Here is a 15,903-nt window from a genome sequence, read left to right on the forward strand (position 1 = left end):
CATTCTGCATTCCTCCCTCTACCACAGGAGAATCCTGACATATTTATGCACTAGTTTGGACCCAACACATGGAGCCAAGTGGAGCAAAAATGGAAAAAAAAAAAAAAAAACTGCTGATGAGTTCCCATTATAGAAAAGAAAATAACACACAATTTTGTGTAGGAATTGTATTTTCTTTTAAATATGCACTAAGGCTTTAGTGCTTCCATGTTTACACTAGGTTAAATCCACAATGTGTTTCATTGTGTTTTCCTGCCACCCAGTGGCTTAGATATGAACTCATGAGAAAGACCAGTCAGACAGACAAAGGTGCAATTTAAATGCATTTGTTCTACTTGTAAAACTTTAAATTTGTCAACTTATTGATTTTATTGCATCTTTTTGTTTGTTATCTTGCTTTTACATTGGGGCTGCTGAGGGAGCATGGAATCCTATTGATGCTAGGCTGGTTTTAATATAACTTAGATGTGACTTGTGTCCCACTCTGGCTTCTATTTAGCCTTCCTATTTGCACAACTAACCCTTATCCTGTAACAGAATAGGCAATACTAAAACCCACTAAAAAAGTAGGTTTTGTTGTATTTGTTATTATTATTTGTTTAAAGCTGTTTATCAGTACCTATCTTTACATCTACTGAGGTGCTAAATATTACATGTTTGAGAACATCCTGATTGCCAATTCGTTTAATGACTTCAAAATTATTGATTAAACTTTTATAGTTCTCTCTGCTTTGTTCCATTATGAGAAGAATGTCAGCATAACTTATAAATTATATCTTTACATTTAATTGGTCAGTCTACAAAGCATTCAACTCCTGACAAATCACCATGTCATAAAGATTGTTAGGTCCTCAAACTAACTCTGCTTGGGAAAACCTACAGGTAAAATAAATCCCAAATATAATGCAAACCAGGACTAGGATATTCTTTTATTATTATCTGTTATTAGGCTACATATTGAATATAAATGTGAAATTAATTTTCTTGAATTACTAAAATGTTCTCAGAAGATTATGTCCAGAAATTTTAATAGTAATCAACATAGAGTGGCAGTTCTTGCATGTGTACACAGATGTTTATACAATGCATGGTGCCGTAATATCTTTGGCACACCGTGTTGACTTGACTTATTTGACTAAATTGTTAAGGAATGTTACAGTGAAATGCATTTTACTTTTGATCCCAAACCCGTTTTCTTTCTGAAATGAAGTTGGAAGATCATTTAAATCTGGAAAGGTGGGTGACAGCCAATCAATACCCAGTGGTGGAGCTAGATGGGGGGCCAGTGATGGCCTGGGTCACCCTTAGCCAATCATTGGCCACCCCTGCAGCCACCCCTACCATTTTTTCCCCTCTAATACAGACAGTAGCAGCAGTAATACTCTCAAGTGGAATATTCAAAACATTTCAAATTGTCAGATATTAATAATTACTTGACAACAAAAACACTGTGGTTAATTATGCACATTAAAATACTAACATTAAAGATGATAAGTACAGAATTCATGCTCTTTCCATAACTAGATTTTGTGTTTCTTAGGCCAATGAAAAAAATGATGTGTCTCAGCTAGGAGTCTTCAGTATAATCATAGATAAATAATTATTTTGATTTAAAAAAAACTTATTAAATAATCAATTTATGTAGACATTAGTACTTGTAAATAACAATTTTATCCGGAATGATTGTTGATAAAAGTAGGTAAGTAAAGACAATGGGAAAGATGTTCACCCCAGAACTCAAACCTGATTTTATCCACTATACCTTTTATCTAGAAAGCACGGAAGTTTAAATATATGCGTCTATTTGTTAGCAAAGGCTGTAGGAAAGTATAGTTTGTCTTTATTTATAAAATATGGATGTTTTACTCATTTATTTTCTTGCTGGAAGAGTGTAGATTGACCCTGAGGTTTTGGTGTCACCCCTCATTGTACATTGGTTATTGCCTAGCCACCCTAATAAACATTTTCTAGCTACTCCTCTGTCAATGCCGTCTAGTATGGCTCTGTGGCTGTTATTCTTTAATCGAAGCACTCCAAAAAAAATCACCTTTTCCCACCTAATTTGGAGATATTTATATATTTGTGTACAACATTTTACATACAAATCTTTAAAGTAGACATTACACTTCTGTAACTTTGCTTGACATACTGACAAAATAGACATTCAACAAAGTTCCAACTTTTCCACGATCACTTGAACGCAACATAGCTGGGACGTTCGTGACGTAAACACGCAAAGCACCGTGTATGGTTGTAGTCGCTACCGAGGAAGCTAGGAAGGGGATCAAGGAAACCTCTAGCATCTTAGATAAACACGCCGAAGACGTGTGAACCCGGCGGTCAGACAGCGCTAACAACACCAAAAAAAACCATAAAAGGGTCCTTGATACAGCGAGGGTCAACATGTCTGAGACATACGGTATGTTTGTGTATTTTAAATCGTGCTGTTACATGTTAATGACTGTCCTGTGCTCATAACTGACAGGTCGGCGCTTAGCAACGTCGCTAGCTAGCTCTGTGCGAATTGAACCTATGAGATGCTACCATGTTTAGAAGGAGTATTTTAAACGTGTAGCTGCCTTTTAACCGAATTATATTTCTACTTTGAGAGTTCTGCGCCTGTTAGCTGACACTAGAGTCCTGCTTTGAGGGATTCTGTTGCTCCATTAAGCAGCCAGTGTGATGTGAGTAAACATATGGTGAGACGTTACATGGGAAAGTTGACCAAACTTCTGCTAACAGCTATTGTCAGGTCAAAAAGAGAAGGTTGAGAGAATCACGTACGCTGGGTGAATTGATTTAAAGCCAAAGGTGTGGTTAATATTAGCTACAATGATGCTTACAGCATTTCGAGTCGTATCATTTTGACAGGAGCTAATATTTAGCTAAAGGCCGATAAATAGGAAGTTCAGTTACTGTGATCAGTCTGCTGAGTTACCTGTGGATCTGTAGCACCTCAATGTGGTGCGCATCAGTTCCTCTTTCTCTTAAATTGGGTGTTGTTGTTTTTTAAAATCTACTTCCAATCCTACAGTTTTAGTTGCTTAACTTTTTGTGCAAATATTGTCCATTATTCTTTTTTACTTCAAATCTAACCCATACAACAAAAGCACGATTTTTGTTTTTCACATGAATTGTTTTAAAACCATCACCTTCTCCCTTTGCACTCCCACTCACTCTGTATCCACTTATATTTCTTTGCTCCCTCGTTTCTTGTATGAAACTTTATCCATGAAGGCTGGATATATGTGGAAAATTGCCAGCACTAATGGTAGCTGTAATAGCCTCTTATTGATTTCTGCTCCAGTCTCACTACCTCGTCTTCTCTGGAGGATCAGTTGTGCCACTGGTGAAAGTATCATGAAGCAATAGAAACATTTACAATGTTTGCAGTTGGAATTCATGTCATTTTTAATTGCTTCTGTATTTCCCTACATCTGCACTCTTATGTTAGGTGGGGATATTTAAAAATGCAGCTTACAGAGAGGAAATCAAGGTTTCTTTACACTGAGTTAGTTTTGAAGTAGGATTAGAACAGTAGAAAAAAAAGGAAAAATCTTCGTAGTTTGACATTTTAACTCTCATCGGTTATCTAAATATTCTCCCCATCTATCCATCCATCCACTTGTTCATCTATCCTTTTTCCATTCACTCCTTTATACACCTATCCATGCACCCTTCTTTTTCTTTTCGACATCCATCCATCTATACATCTATCAATACATCGTCCATCAATTTACACGTTTTCTGTCTATGGCATTTGCCTGGCATCAGTGAGCCACTTATCTCTCTGTTTATTCGTCTATCTTTGCACGCTTTTCTTTCATGAGTGTCCTCCTTCTCTTTTCCTGCCTTACTCCTTCCTTTATCTGTACATCGTGAAAAGTCTGGAAAATGTATGACATTCAAACATGAAGTGTGTGTAGGACCTCCAAAACATTATTTACTGCATTTGTTTACGGTGGAAAACGTTAACTATTTTGCTAATGGTTAAGTTTAGGGCTAATGTTAATTGGGTTAGGGTGAGGAATGCATTGGTAATGGTTAGGTTTAGCCTTAGTTTTAGGGTTAGGGCATTGAAAGGTTTGAAAATGACTGAAAATCAGTGGGAGTCAACACATAAAAAATGAGGCATTTATTAATATTGTTGCACCGATACGATATCATTATCGGATGGGGCCCTGATCCAGCACTAATATGGTGGTATTGGCGAGTACCAACAAATAGAGCACCAATACCATTTTGAGAGCCAAAAGTTTATTCAACTATTGTCACCCATTCTAGGTTGGCAATAAAAAGTTCTACTGGATTCACTTTGTATTAGTCTGTTTCCTGCTTCACAACGGTAGGAAGCAGCTTGACGAAGCCATGATGGCAATTATTTTACATCCAAGTAGTATGCAGTTCTTCATATATACACACACATCACTTTCAAATAGATGGTATCGGTATCGGCCAATACTGCACAGCCAGGTATCGGTTTGGGGGCCAAAAAATGGCATTGGCGCAATACTATTAATTATTAAATCATCTTTATCTCTTATCTACCTTTGCTCATCTTAAAGGAATAGCACACCCAAAACATGATTAGCCTTCATTTTCTACTCACCCCCATGCTGAACAACACTCTGCAGTACTTTTTTGATATCTCAAATGCATCTGGAGATCTGGGAGGCTTCTTGCTGTCTGCTGACATTCAAATAATGGAGGTCCATAGCGCCCGAGGCAGAAAGGTCCATAAAAGTCTACAAAAAACGTGTCAATATTCCTCCATACTGCTCGTCCAATGTATTCCAAGTGGGTAGCGTCCATAATTAACTCGAAACGAAGTCATTTAGAATGTTTTTAGAGCATAAACAGTAGTTTATAGGATTTCCTAAAAGCGCGTTCACGAGTCTACGGAAACCGCGGCAGACCAAACCGGAAGAAAGTGCGCATTCAGCGTCTGCTCTGCCGATAATGCAAGCGTAGAAGAAGAAATGTGCTGTTTACCTGTGCAAAGAAAGAAACAACGAAAGAAAAATGTCTGAGGACTTCAGTGTTGAGGAAGAGCATGAGTTCTTTGCCGAGCTGAATGCGCACTTTCGTCTGGGTTGGTCTGCCACGGTTTCCGTAGACTCGTGAACGCGCTTTTAGGAAACCCTATACACTGCTGTTTATGCTCTAAAACATTCTAAATGACTTCGTTTCGAGTTAATTATGGACGCTACCCACTTGGAATACATTGGACGAGCAGTATGGAGGAATATTGACACGTTTTTTGTGGACTTTTATGGACCTTTCTGCCTCGGGCGCTATGGACCTCCATTATTTGAATGTCAGCAGATAGCAAGAAGCCTCCCAGATCTCCAGATGCATTTGAGATATCAAAAAAGTACTCCAGAGTGTTGTTCAGCATGGGGGTGAGTAGAAAATGAAGGCTAATCATGTTTTGGGTGTACTATTCCTTTAAACTCAGACTCTTCAATAATCTACAAAAGAAGCACCTTAATAACTAAATTCTAATAGAAATCCTAAATTGCTCATGTATTCTTAAGATTTTAGCATAGCTAAACTGCTGCTCTGTTTTCTGATTTTTTTTTAACCTTTTGTTATGTTGAAACCAGACTTCAGTATAATTCATTCAGATTATTGAAGCAAACCACCAAAGTGAAACCACCTGGTAAAATGAAAGTTAAAATGAGAAATGGCATTCAAGATATTTTAGAAATGAAATCTGAAAAGCATGAAGTGAAAATGTTTTCACCCTTCTATATTGACCTGGTTTCAAAACAGAAGAAAACCTGAAAGCAAACTTGGGGAGGAGGCCCATGTAAATAACTATAGACCTGATGCTAGGGCTTTAATTAAATAATTTAAATAAAAAGTTTACTCATGTGTTAGTTTGGCTCTGTCAAATCTCAGACCAGAGCCATTTGGTTTCCCACTTCTGAAATATTAACCAAACCTTGTAGAGTCTAGCTTACATGCAGTGTTAATGGATTAGTGGGGTAACTGGAGTTTAGTCGATGCTGTGAAAGTTCTTGCTTTAACAGGATTAGGAGTTTATCTCAAGATTGTCTTCCTGGCAAAGAGCAGCAGCAGGTCTTTCACCTATATCGATACGTTGCATTGAGTTCTACCTCTGCTTCTCTTCTTGCAGACTTCCTGTTCAAGTTCCTGGTGATCGGCAGCGCCGGGACGGGGAAATCCTGCCTCCTCCACCAGTTCATCGAGAACAAATGTAAGCCTTAGTGAAAAGAGGTCATCAGCCCGATGTGAGGTTACACAACTTCCTTCTGGGGAAAAAGTATTATTTTGCTGACTGATATGAATGAAGCTACAAAGAAACCATCTGTGCCAGTCTACTAAGCATTTAGTGCAGGTTACTGTTAAATTTATATATATATATATAAAACAGCACAACTCAATGGCCTTTTATCAGAGTTTTCTGCTCTGTCATTTTTATGGTATTTTATGAAGATTAATCTTTTTATCATTTAGAGCTCAATAAAGTTTCCTGAACGTGTTATTTCTAAAACTACAGTGACTGCTTTGACAGAAAAGAACATTATAGTGTCATAAAAGTCAGGCTGTGAAAGAATGTTTAATAAACCCGTCATTCAAAGAGCAAGAGGCTCTTTGTGAAACAATATATGAACTGTTGAATGTTAAAACTGTCAAAATAAGGTTAGCAGAACAGTCCGCTCCAAGATTGACACTTAAAGGAAACCTGATAGTTGAAACTTAAGATTTTCCCTTCATTTTTTGAATCAAAATAAAGAGATGTACAATGCAAAAAACTATGTTTTGGCTTTCACAGATATCAGATTTGTTTTTTACACACAGCAGATTTGGATGTCAAAGATTAGCAGCATAGATGTTCTCACTGATTGAAGGTTGAGGATTCTTGGCTTCCCTTCTTTATTCTAGCACCTCAAAGCTCAGACTTGGACTAGGCCAGTCCAAAAGCTCTGCTATCATTTTGATCCACTCCTATGGATACAATTTGTCACCTTAAATCATTAACACCGACTTTTAATTGGGTTATTTAAGGACTGCACTGCTTTTAGGATTATTTTGGCTAGGTTGCCACTTCAGGACTGTTCTGTGTTTCCTCTATTGATACTGGTTCTCAGTGCTGTCCTAAAGCTATATGACCCCTATCCACATTTATTTATGACTATTTACTCAGTTTATCTTTTTCTGATATTGAGGTTTGAGGATCTATCAATCTTCTGTCAGTTTCCTGCAGGCTCTCATGTGAATAAGTGTTTTTGAAGGTTGCTCTTCTTTTAAACAAACACGGCACATTCAGTAGTGAGACGGTGGGAACCCTTGTAAAGTGGTTGTCTTTCTTTATTGCTCCGCAAACTAAATAAATGTGTCATGTTTTTGTTTTTTAAACTCTTGTCGTTCTACCTGTGCAGTCAAACAGGATTCCAACCACACCATCGGCGTGGAGTTTGGTTCCAGGGTGGTTAACGTCGCGGGGAAGACGGTCAAACTGCAGATCTGGGACACAGCCGGGCAGGAACGATTTCGGTAAGGCGTCAAGAAATGTCCTGCTACAACGTAGCCAGTAGTCTAGTTGTTAAAAAAAAAAAAAAAAAAAAGAAGAAGAAGGGGGATGGTGGATTTTTTTTTTTTTTGGGAAGCATACATAGCCTAAATAATATAATCTACTAACCTAAAGCAATATGCATGGTATGGTTGTTACATGTCAGGCAAACCGGTCATTTACCTTGACGAAGGAACCTTGTACTGACATGGCTATCACTGCCTCTACATAGTTAGGGACAAATTTCCCACTGGGATCAGCTTTATAGTCATGGTGGCCCACTTCTTTGATTTTATTTATTTTGCTCAGGCTACTCGTAAGCCCACAGCCCGCCAAATGTTGAAATGGCAATATTATTGCCATTACTGTTAATATATAGTAGAAATTCTACACATTCAGCAAAGAAATTTCAAAGATGATGGTATGGGGGGATGGTCATTTAAGAAGGGGGATGATTTTTTAGATTTATATAAGAAGGAGAATGCCATTCCCCCCCTCAACTCGAGTACTGAACATAGCCAGTATGTCAGTGAGGTCAAGGCCCAGCGTGACCGTTTGATTACTGTCAGAAATGACTTGTGTAATTAAGTCGATGATGATTTTCAGGATGTATTAATAAAATTTTTTTTCTGGATCTCATTATTGTATCTCCACAGGTCTGTGACACGTAGCTACTATAGAGGAGCAGCTGGAGCACTCCTGGTGTATGACATCACCAGGTACAAAAAAAATAAATCCTGCACCAGTACGAGTACGAGTACGAGTACTGCTTTTTGTGTTCTTTTCAGTGACGGTATGTGGAAATGAAAAATGCGTAACAGCTGCAGAAACTGTGTTTTTAAAACATCTTCACCTCCCTAGTTGTACATATAGAATATTGAGTCAGAATATATCGAGAGGGAACCCCGAGTCAGCGCTATTTAAAAATGAACCATCCCCCCGCCTCGCGTTTCTCAGACTCAGAACTCAGATTCACTTTGACTGTGCTCAACGCTAGAAACTACCAAGGTCGTCATTTTGACGGTTCTGAGATTATAAAGGAAAAGTTTATTTACATGCATCACATGTTGCTCATGTTATCTGACTTTTCATGTTTTCTATATTTCCTTCGTTTTCACGTATCATTTTTAATCAAATGAAAACTTAAAAAATAAATATGGTTAATTTTACTTCAATCTCCCACAGCCGTCATTTTGACGGCTCTATTAGTGGCATTATAAAGTCTTCCCCCGGATGATTGACGTTGGATACCGTTGCCTAGCAACCAACATTCTACCTAGAATTTCTTGGCTAATATGGAAAAATTGAAGAAATTTAACCGTGAAACGGGCTTTAGAAATGCTTCAAAATATTGACAATAGTGATTCGGGCAGAGAGGGAGAGACCGATGATGATGAGTGGTCAGTAGGAAGTGGCTTAAATTCTGACAGCGTGTCCAAGGATAATCGTCCACCCACGGGAAAGTGCAGACTGTATCAGTGACCCATCAGACAATAGTGAAACTTTTGTTCAAGTTTTGGATAGCACTGCCCACACCTGAGCAGGTCAGTGGGAGTTCTAGTCAGATCAGAATTATGGGAGTCCTAGTGTTTAAAAAACAGTTGAACTGAGGCTCTCCAGCCTGCCAGCAGCAGGATAGTGTCCAGTTTGGAAGAATAGCTTAAAGGTTGTTCTGTCAAGCCGAAGCGGCCAATAGTAAGAGCTTTTTTTTTTTTATTGCACATATGGGAGTTATGAACCTCCCCAATGAAGTAAAAAGCATTAAAAAATAGGAGTTGGTTTAATAGGAAAGGGGCAAATAACAGTATGGGTGCAGCAGGGAAGAAAAACTAAAGAAGTAACCTATGAACTAAGATTCAGATTGAGTCGCCTTGTTTCATCACTTTCTGGCGTTACATCAGCCTGTGCGTGTCAGTGAAAACAGCTGTTAAACATTAATACGTCAGCCTCCTCCCTTTTCCTCACCTCACTGACCTCATGTTACCATAGAAACAGGCTGTTTCAGAACAGTGTCAGGGATGAATATTTACAGCCTGACATGTCAAGTTAGACATAATCTTTGTTTTGTTTTTTTGCGCTGCAGTGATTTTCTAAAGTATTCACAACCTTTAAAACTTTCTACATTTTTCACTAGACCTACAAATGTATGGTGTTTTATTTTGATGGGAAAGTGACATTGCTCTGCAAACGCAACTGTAAGTAGTTTCAGCAGAGTAGTTCAGGCTCAGCCTTACTAGATGGGTTTTTTTGCTGAATTGAATATGACTCATCTGACCAGGGCAGCTTCTTCCACTCGTTCCAGGATACCAACAGGGCCAATTCTCCTGCCTCCCAAAGTCCCTGACTAGATTTATCTTTCCTTCACCTTTTTGTTTAGATGGACAACCATGTCTGAGAAGGTTTGCAGTTCAGCCTTACTCTTTTATGTCCAGATTGCTAATTAAAGATGGCTAATTAAGGTTTAGGATATTGTGTAATCAAACTAGGGCTCTACAATTTGGCCAAAAACCAAAATTGCTATTATTTTTCAACTCATTTTGCAAATACAATTTTATTACGATTTTCTTAAGCAGTAAGAACAGGCATGTAGATGTTTCACTACAGGGAGTCCTTTTTTTCATGGCCTTGAAAGCTTGCTTGTCCAGAGTCCATGGTTGCAGGACTTTACTCTAACCTGTGCGTTGTTACTTCTATGATCATGAAAGAATCGTCCCTTCCGGCTGGAGGCAAACCCTCTTTAAGTGCTGTACTGCCACCTAAGGGGCTGGAGAGAAAAATGTAATGACTAAAACTGACTCCCTTTATTATTTGAAAATTGCATTCTACTAAATTGTGATTATATTGCTAAAACAATTAATTGCAGGGTCCTAGTTAAAACCATGCTAATTGGTTAACTGAAGGAATTTTGTTCCTATGATTTTATGCAAAACACAAAGGGCGAATGGGAATGTATTGCACACTTTAAAAAAAAAAAATAATAATTTGCATAACTACATTCATGCAAAAATGTTTTGTTTGTGGCATAAAGTGACAATAGAATACAAGTTTGTAGTTTTAATCCAACAATATATATATAAAAACATTTGATCATTTAGTATTCTAGACTGACACTAAACATCAACCTTCAACTTTTTGTGTTGCAGCCGTGAAACTTACAACACACTGACTAACTGGCTGACAGATGCACGGACACTGGCAAGCCCCAACATCGTTATCATCCTGTGTGGAAACAAGAAAGACTTGGATGCAGAAAGAGAGGTGACCTTTCTGGAGGCCTCGCGATTTGCTCAGGAGAACGGTAACCCACCTGGCAATAATCTTCAAAGCATTTTCGAATATGTTTGTCTTTCATGATCTGCCTGAACACTTTTTTTATTTGCCCCTCTTGTCCTGTTTTTACCTTGTATAATGTTCCTGTCCGTACACAGAGCTAATGTTTCTGGAGACGAGCGCCCTGACAGGTGAAAACGTGGAGGAGGGATTCTTGAAATGTGCTCGCACTATCCTCAACAAGATAGATTCAGGTACACTCTAAAGTTGTTTGTTCTGTAAGAGTTTGCACATGTTTTTGTTTATATTTAATTAGATTTTTAAAGCAAGTACTAGAGAGTTTTTATCATTTTGGTTTCCTTTTGAAGGGGAGTTGGACCCAGAGAGGATGGGCTCAGGTATCCAATATGGAGACGCATCACTGAGGCAGCTTCGACAGCCGAGAGGCACGACGACACAGAACAAGCAGCAGTGTAACTGCTAGGGATGGACTCCTTGCTTAGTTGATCTCACAGGCCCAAACAGACAGCATGCCTCTTCCAGGTAGGTAACGCCATGAACCGAGGCGCCTCAGTGGAAACCAGCTTCCCCTGAAACTAACGACGATCTGTTTCTTATGCAGCTCATCTCCAGGTGTTTTTGGGTGTGTGTGTGTGGCTGTGGTTTCACACACTTTAGATCACCTGGATAAGTGTTGGTGGGAGGACTACTTTGACCTATGACCTCTGGTAAGCCTCTTAACCTGAGTGGTTCAGGTTTGAGCCTGCATCTCAGAGTGAAGACGGTTGGATATCAGAGAAGACGCTCCCTCATGTCAGAGGTTGTCTGTATGAGCTTCTATGCTGTTATTCCTTCTCTTTGCTGTTCCACGCTGGTTTTAAGCAATCCTAAGATATTTTGGGCGTTTGCACATCACTGACTATAAACGATGATTGTGAAGCTACTTGAAGCATTTAAATCAGCTGATATGCCTCGTGATTAGTCAACTAACAGTTTGTAACAGATAGTGATTCTGTGATTAACTGTCTAAATGTGCACTCTGAAAGGAGGTCCTCTTCTTTCTAGTTTGACTTCTTGCGTTCAGGTGTCAATCACATGCAATGCCCCAAGAAATCCACACAAAGAGATCTGTGGTTATTAACGAGTAATTATCTTTCCTTCCCAGAAAATCAGAAAATTGAAGGTGTTTATCAGTGGGTTCAGGTGGATATAAATTGTGCAATCATAAAGAGTTGGAAGTGGAAACTGCTCAGGTTGTTCGTTCCAAATGTGATGATGTAGAGGTGTGGCTTTTTGTTATTGTAGATAAATCGACAGTTTCGGTCAGAAGTTTACATCCTTTCATCAACCGCCTGTATTAACTAGGATCTTTTTTATTTCTTGGATAGATTCCATGTAATCACACAATGGCAACAATTTAAAAAAAAAAATGAAGAGCACAAGTTTGGATTTTTATAATCCAGACAGGGTTGGAAATGTTTATAAGAATAAACCCTGTCTGGATTCTAAAAATGAAAGACTCTATCTGGATGTTTCGTTCCTCTTTTTAGAAACGTCAAAGCTAATTTAATTAGCACAGATTCAGCTTTGAAGGACAGCTAATATGTTTTCAGTAGGGTTGAAGTCAGAACCATTCCCGAAGCTTTATCCAATCCTGAACCAGTATTGATGTGTTCTGAATCATTGTCCCATTAAACCATCCTGTTGTGTCCAGGTTTCAACCTTCTAACTGTTGATGTGATAAAAAGTTAAGGAATTTAGGGCTAGTCAACAATCTTCATTATTTAATCCACTTTAGGGAATGCATCAGCATATATTATAACAGAACAGACCACAGCACAATGCTGTCACCACCATTTTCTTTGGTTTGTAAGTCTCACCATGACTTCTTTAAACATGCTCCTCATTAGAGGTCAAACATTTAAACCCGCGGCTCTAACTTCAGATAAGCCTAAAAGTCATGACGCTGCTGCAGGAGTTCGTTTCTTAAACACTGCTGTACAAGCTGCCTTTAGATTATAGCAACCCTCTGGAAAATTCTACCCTTTTCATTTCATTGGGGCTGACAGTTTTTTTCAGAACTTTTAATACAAAAGAATATCACAAATAATCATCAAAAGTGGGTTTTAAATCAATAAAACTTACAAATACCTTTTTTTTTTCACTTTATCACTTTCAACCCTATTTAAAATGTATTTTATGTGCTTGGATCTGTACCTAAATGCGCTCTACCAGATCAGCCAAAATGAGCGGTCCAGTATCCAGTCCATGTTGCTGCAGAAGCTTGTCGATCTTTAGAAAGTGTGCAGTCTCTGCAGCTTTATAAATGACAGTCTTTCAAATATTATTTAGAATACATGTATATATGTGAACCTATATGTACAACTTAAATATGTACAGATTAGACAAAAACTTAAGCTCCAAATGATTTTTTTTTTAAGATCCTTTAAGTTTTATGTTCTAAACATGTATACTTGTATATACCCTACAGGAAATAGTTGATTTAAATTATTTTGGGCCTAAAATGAAGGATCGTCATGCTAATGTTGACAGTATTTAAATTTCTGACCTAAGCTGTTTTTATGGCAAATTGTCGCTCCAATTTAAAGCAAAAAGCACAGCAAAAAAGGAAATGTTTGATTTCCAGAGGTACAAACATCCAAAGATTGAGCCTCATTAGAGAATGACCTCGTCAAGACAGTATTGCTGCTGCTCTACATGCTAATGCTGGACCAGGAATGTGATGATGGTAAGCACAGTTCTGTCATAGAAGCTCAGATTCTGCATGAGGCTCTGCCATCGTTTAATAATGCCTGGTTGTGAGGGTGCAATGATAATTTAGGATTCTACGTGTTTGCAGGCGTACAAATGATTAGCTGAAGCATCTGATCCGCACTATGAAGAACTATTACAGTCATCTGGACAAAAAAAAAACATTTGAGAATAGAGTCTATGTATATTTAGAAGTGTGATAGGTTGGTAAAAAAAAAAGTCATATCTTGAAAGTTAATTTTAAAAATGAGGGAAAAAAGATAGAATATCGAGAAAAAACAAACTGTATCAGAATTATTTTCAAAATCAATGTACAAAAAATACTTTTTGCAAAAAGACCAAACAACCTTTAAAGTAGAAATATTAAGAACGGACTAGAAATACAAAATGCCAAAATTGCTTTCCAAAGAATCTGAAACGAAACTAAGATTAAGAGTTGAAATCCTGGAGGGGGATTTATTTCCCAAGGAAAAAGTTAAAATAACGGAAAACAAAAATATGTTGAGACGGTAATCGTTTAACCAAACAAAAACCAGAGCTGCTTTAATTCCACACAGCAGTTCCAGCATATTCTCTCCCCATTGCAATCAAGACTTTACATCCAATTTCGAGATATTTTAACTTGTCTGACTCTTAAACAAATAACCCAGCTTTAGAGAAAAACAGTTGTAGAAAACATCTTTGCTTTTGCAGTTTAAGTGAGCCAACTCAGGTCATTCATTACTTTGTGGAAAAAGAATTCCTGACTTTCCAGGGTAAGTGGCTTTCCTTGGTCATAGGATCACTGAGTCAGATATCATAACTTAATAAACGTAAGGTTAAAGGTGCAACCTGTCCTGAGGCTAAATCTAAACATGCTCCCAGCTGATATATTTCTTTATCCTCATTTGTTTTTGGGGGTTTTTCCCCTCTAGCCTCATAGTAGACATTTATCCCAAAGTGAGTCTTTGCAAACACAATGGTTTTAGAATATCAAAAGTCAAACAGTGAAAATGTGTTGCTTTACATCAGTCGAGTCTGTCCTCTCTTGAAGTGCACTTTTACAGTTTTATTTCCTAATATGCTGTAACTATAGAAATGTACATTTTATTTTACTTGAAAAGTATACTGTAATAAAGATTTTAATGTAGACGCTATCAGCTCATATTGTAAAACAACTGAGATTCCTAACTTCGGTCTCCTTGTATTTGCTGACTCCCCTTGTTGACTGTGAGAAAGCAGCCAATTCCTCCTGTTTATACACATTTATTATTTCTTGTTTTAATGCAACTAAATGGGAGTTTAATTTGCATTTATACGTGTTTTTTATTTCTTAAAGCATCATCAGAAGGACAATGAAAGCATAAGTTCTTGATTAGTCTGGACTTGCTCCATTGGTAAACACAACCCTGACTCAGTTGTTTTGTAAATGATGTGATAAAGGCTGCCCAAATGTGTACATTTTAAGTATAACCTAAGCTGTAAATAAGATTTGTCTATTGTCTTATGAGGTTTGAGTATTGCTCATTGTTTTAATTATGCAATTCCCAATAAACTGCTTGTTTTTCATTGAAAGCGTCATTTGATTTATTTTTCTCTTTAATGTGAATGAGTTCTGGGGCATAAACCAGTCCCCCTGCAGCCGCCCTCCCCCTGGATGAAGAAATGTGAGCAGCGTCTACAATTCAGATTTATCGGCAGTTGGCTCGATGGTGCATGAAATTTCACAATGGAGTCTCAGTAGTTGATTCATTTGCTCAGCCTGCCATTCTTCTTCCGAGTCGTTTCTCTCAAAGGCCATCAGGTTGAGGTTAGGATATCAGAAGTCGCACACGATAAAGAGTGAATGCCCTCCGTGTCCAATTGTCTGGATTTATGCTCCCAGGTCGATAGTGTAACGACTAGGGGGAGCTTAATGTTGTTGAAGTGGGTACATTGACTGATATATTGATTGTACACCTGCTGTCGAGATGACCTCATAACCATACAGCCTGATTTATGACATGAGGTTTGACCACTAGATGGTGCTAAATGGTATCTAGAAAAATATCTGGTACCTGATTGTCCTTTATCCTTTTTTGCAAGTAAAAGTAGTTAAAAGCAAACAGTTCAGTGTATTTAAAAGACCTTTATCTTAAATGGGATGAAATTTTGTTTAATTTTGCCAATTTTTCAATCTTAGCATTTGATTTTTATTAAGGCTAACGCCTCAGCTGGGTAGTTAACCCTTTAAAGCCTGATCTAAGAATAAAACAAAACAGAATATTTTTTTTGGTTTGAAGTCCTTATTTGGCCTTTTAACAAAATAAGTCAAAAGAAAAAACAGAAATAGATTTTTGATA

At 37.8% G+C, this 15,903-nt stretch overlaps 1 protein-coding gene across 2 annotated transcripts; it reads left to right on the top strand.

The window, feature by feature from the left end:
* The first annotated feature begins 2,244 nt into the window (after positions 1-2,244).
* On the top strand, positions 2,245-15,136 carry rab4b (RAB4B, member RAS oncogene family). Of its 2 annotated transcripts, XR_005281940.1 has the most exons (8): positions 2,245-2,419; positions 6,143-6,223; positions 7,410-7,524; positions 8,197-8,259; positions 10,684-10,838; positions 10,969-11,064; positions 11,179-11,353; positions 11,433-15,136. XR_005281940.1 is itself a non-coding variant. In XM_038298592.1 (7 exons), the coding sequence occupies exons 1-7, from the start codon at positions 2,404-2,406 to the stop codon at positions 11,292-11,294; spliced, it is 642 nt and encodes a 213-aa protein (XP_038154520.1). In that variant the 5' UTR covers positions 2,245-2,403; the 3' UTR covers positions 11,295-15,136. The 2 variants fall into 2 exon arrangements, 1 of the variants encoding a protein (XP_038154520.1); XM_038298592.1 differs by having other exon boundaries at positions 11,179-15,136.
* Positions 15,137-15,903: the final 767 nt, after the last annotated feature.

This window comes from Cyprinodon tularosa, unplaced genomic scaffold, assembly GCF_016077235.1.
Source record: "Cyprinodon tularosa strain WSP-4 unplaced genomic scaffold, ASM1607723v1 ctg41, whole genome shotgun sequence".
Taxonomy (NCBI): Eukaryota; Metazoa; Chordata; class Actinopteri; order Cyprinodontiformes; family Cyprinodontidae; genus Cyprinodon; species Cyprinodon tularosa.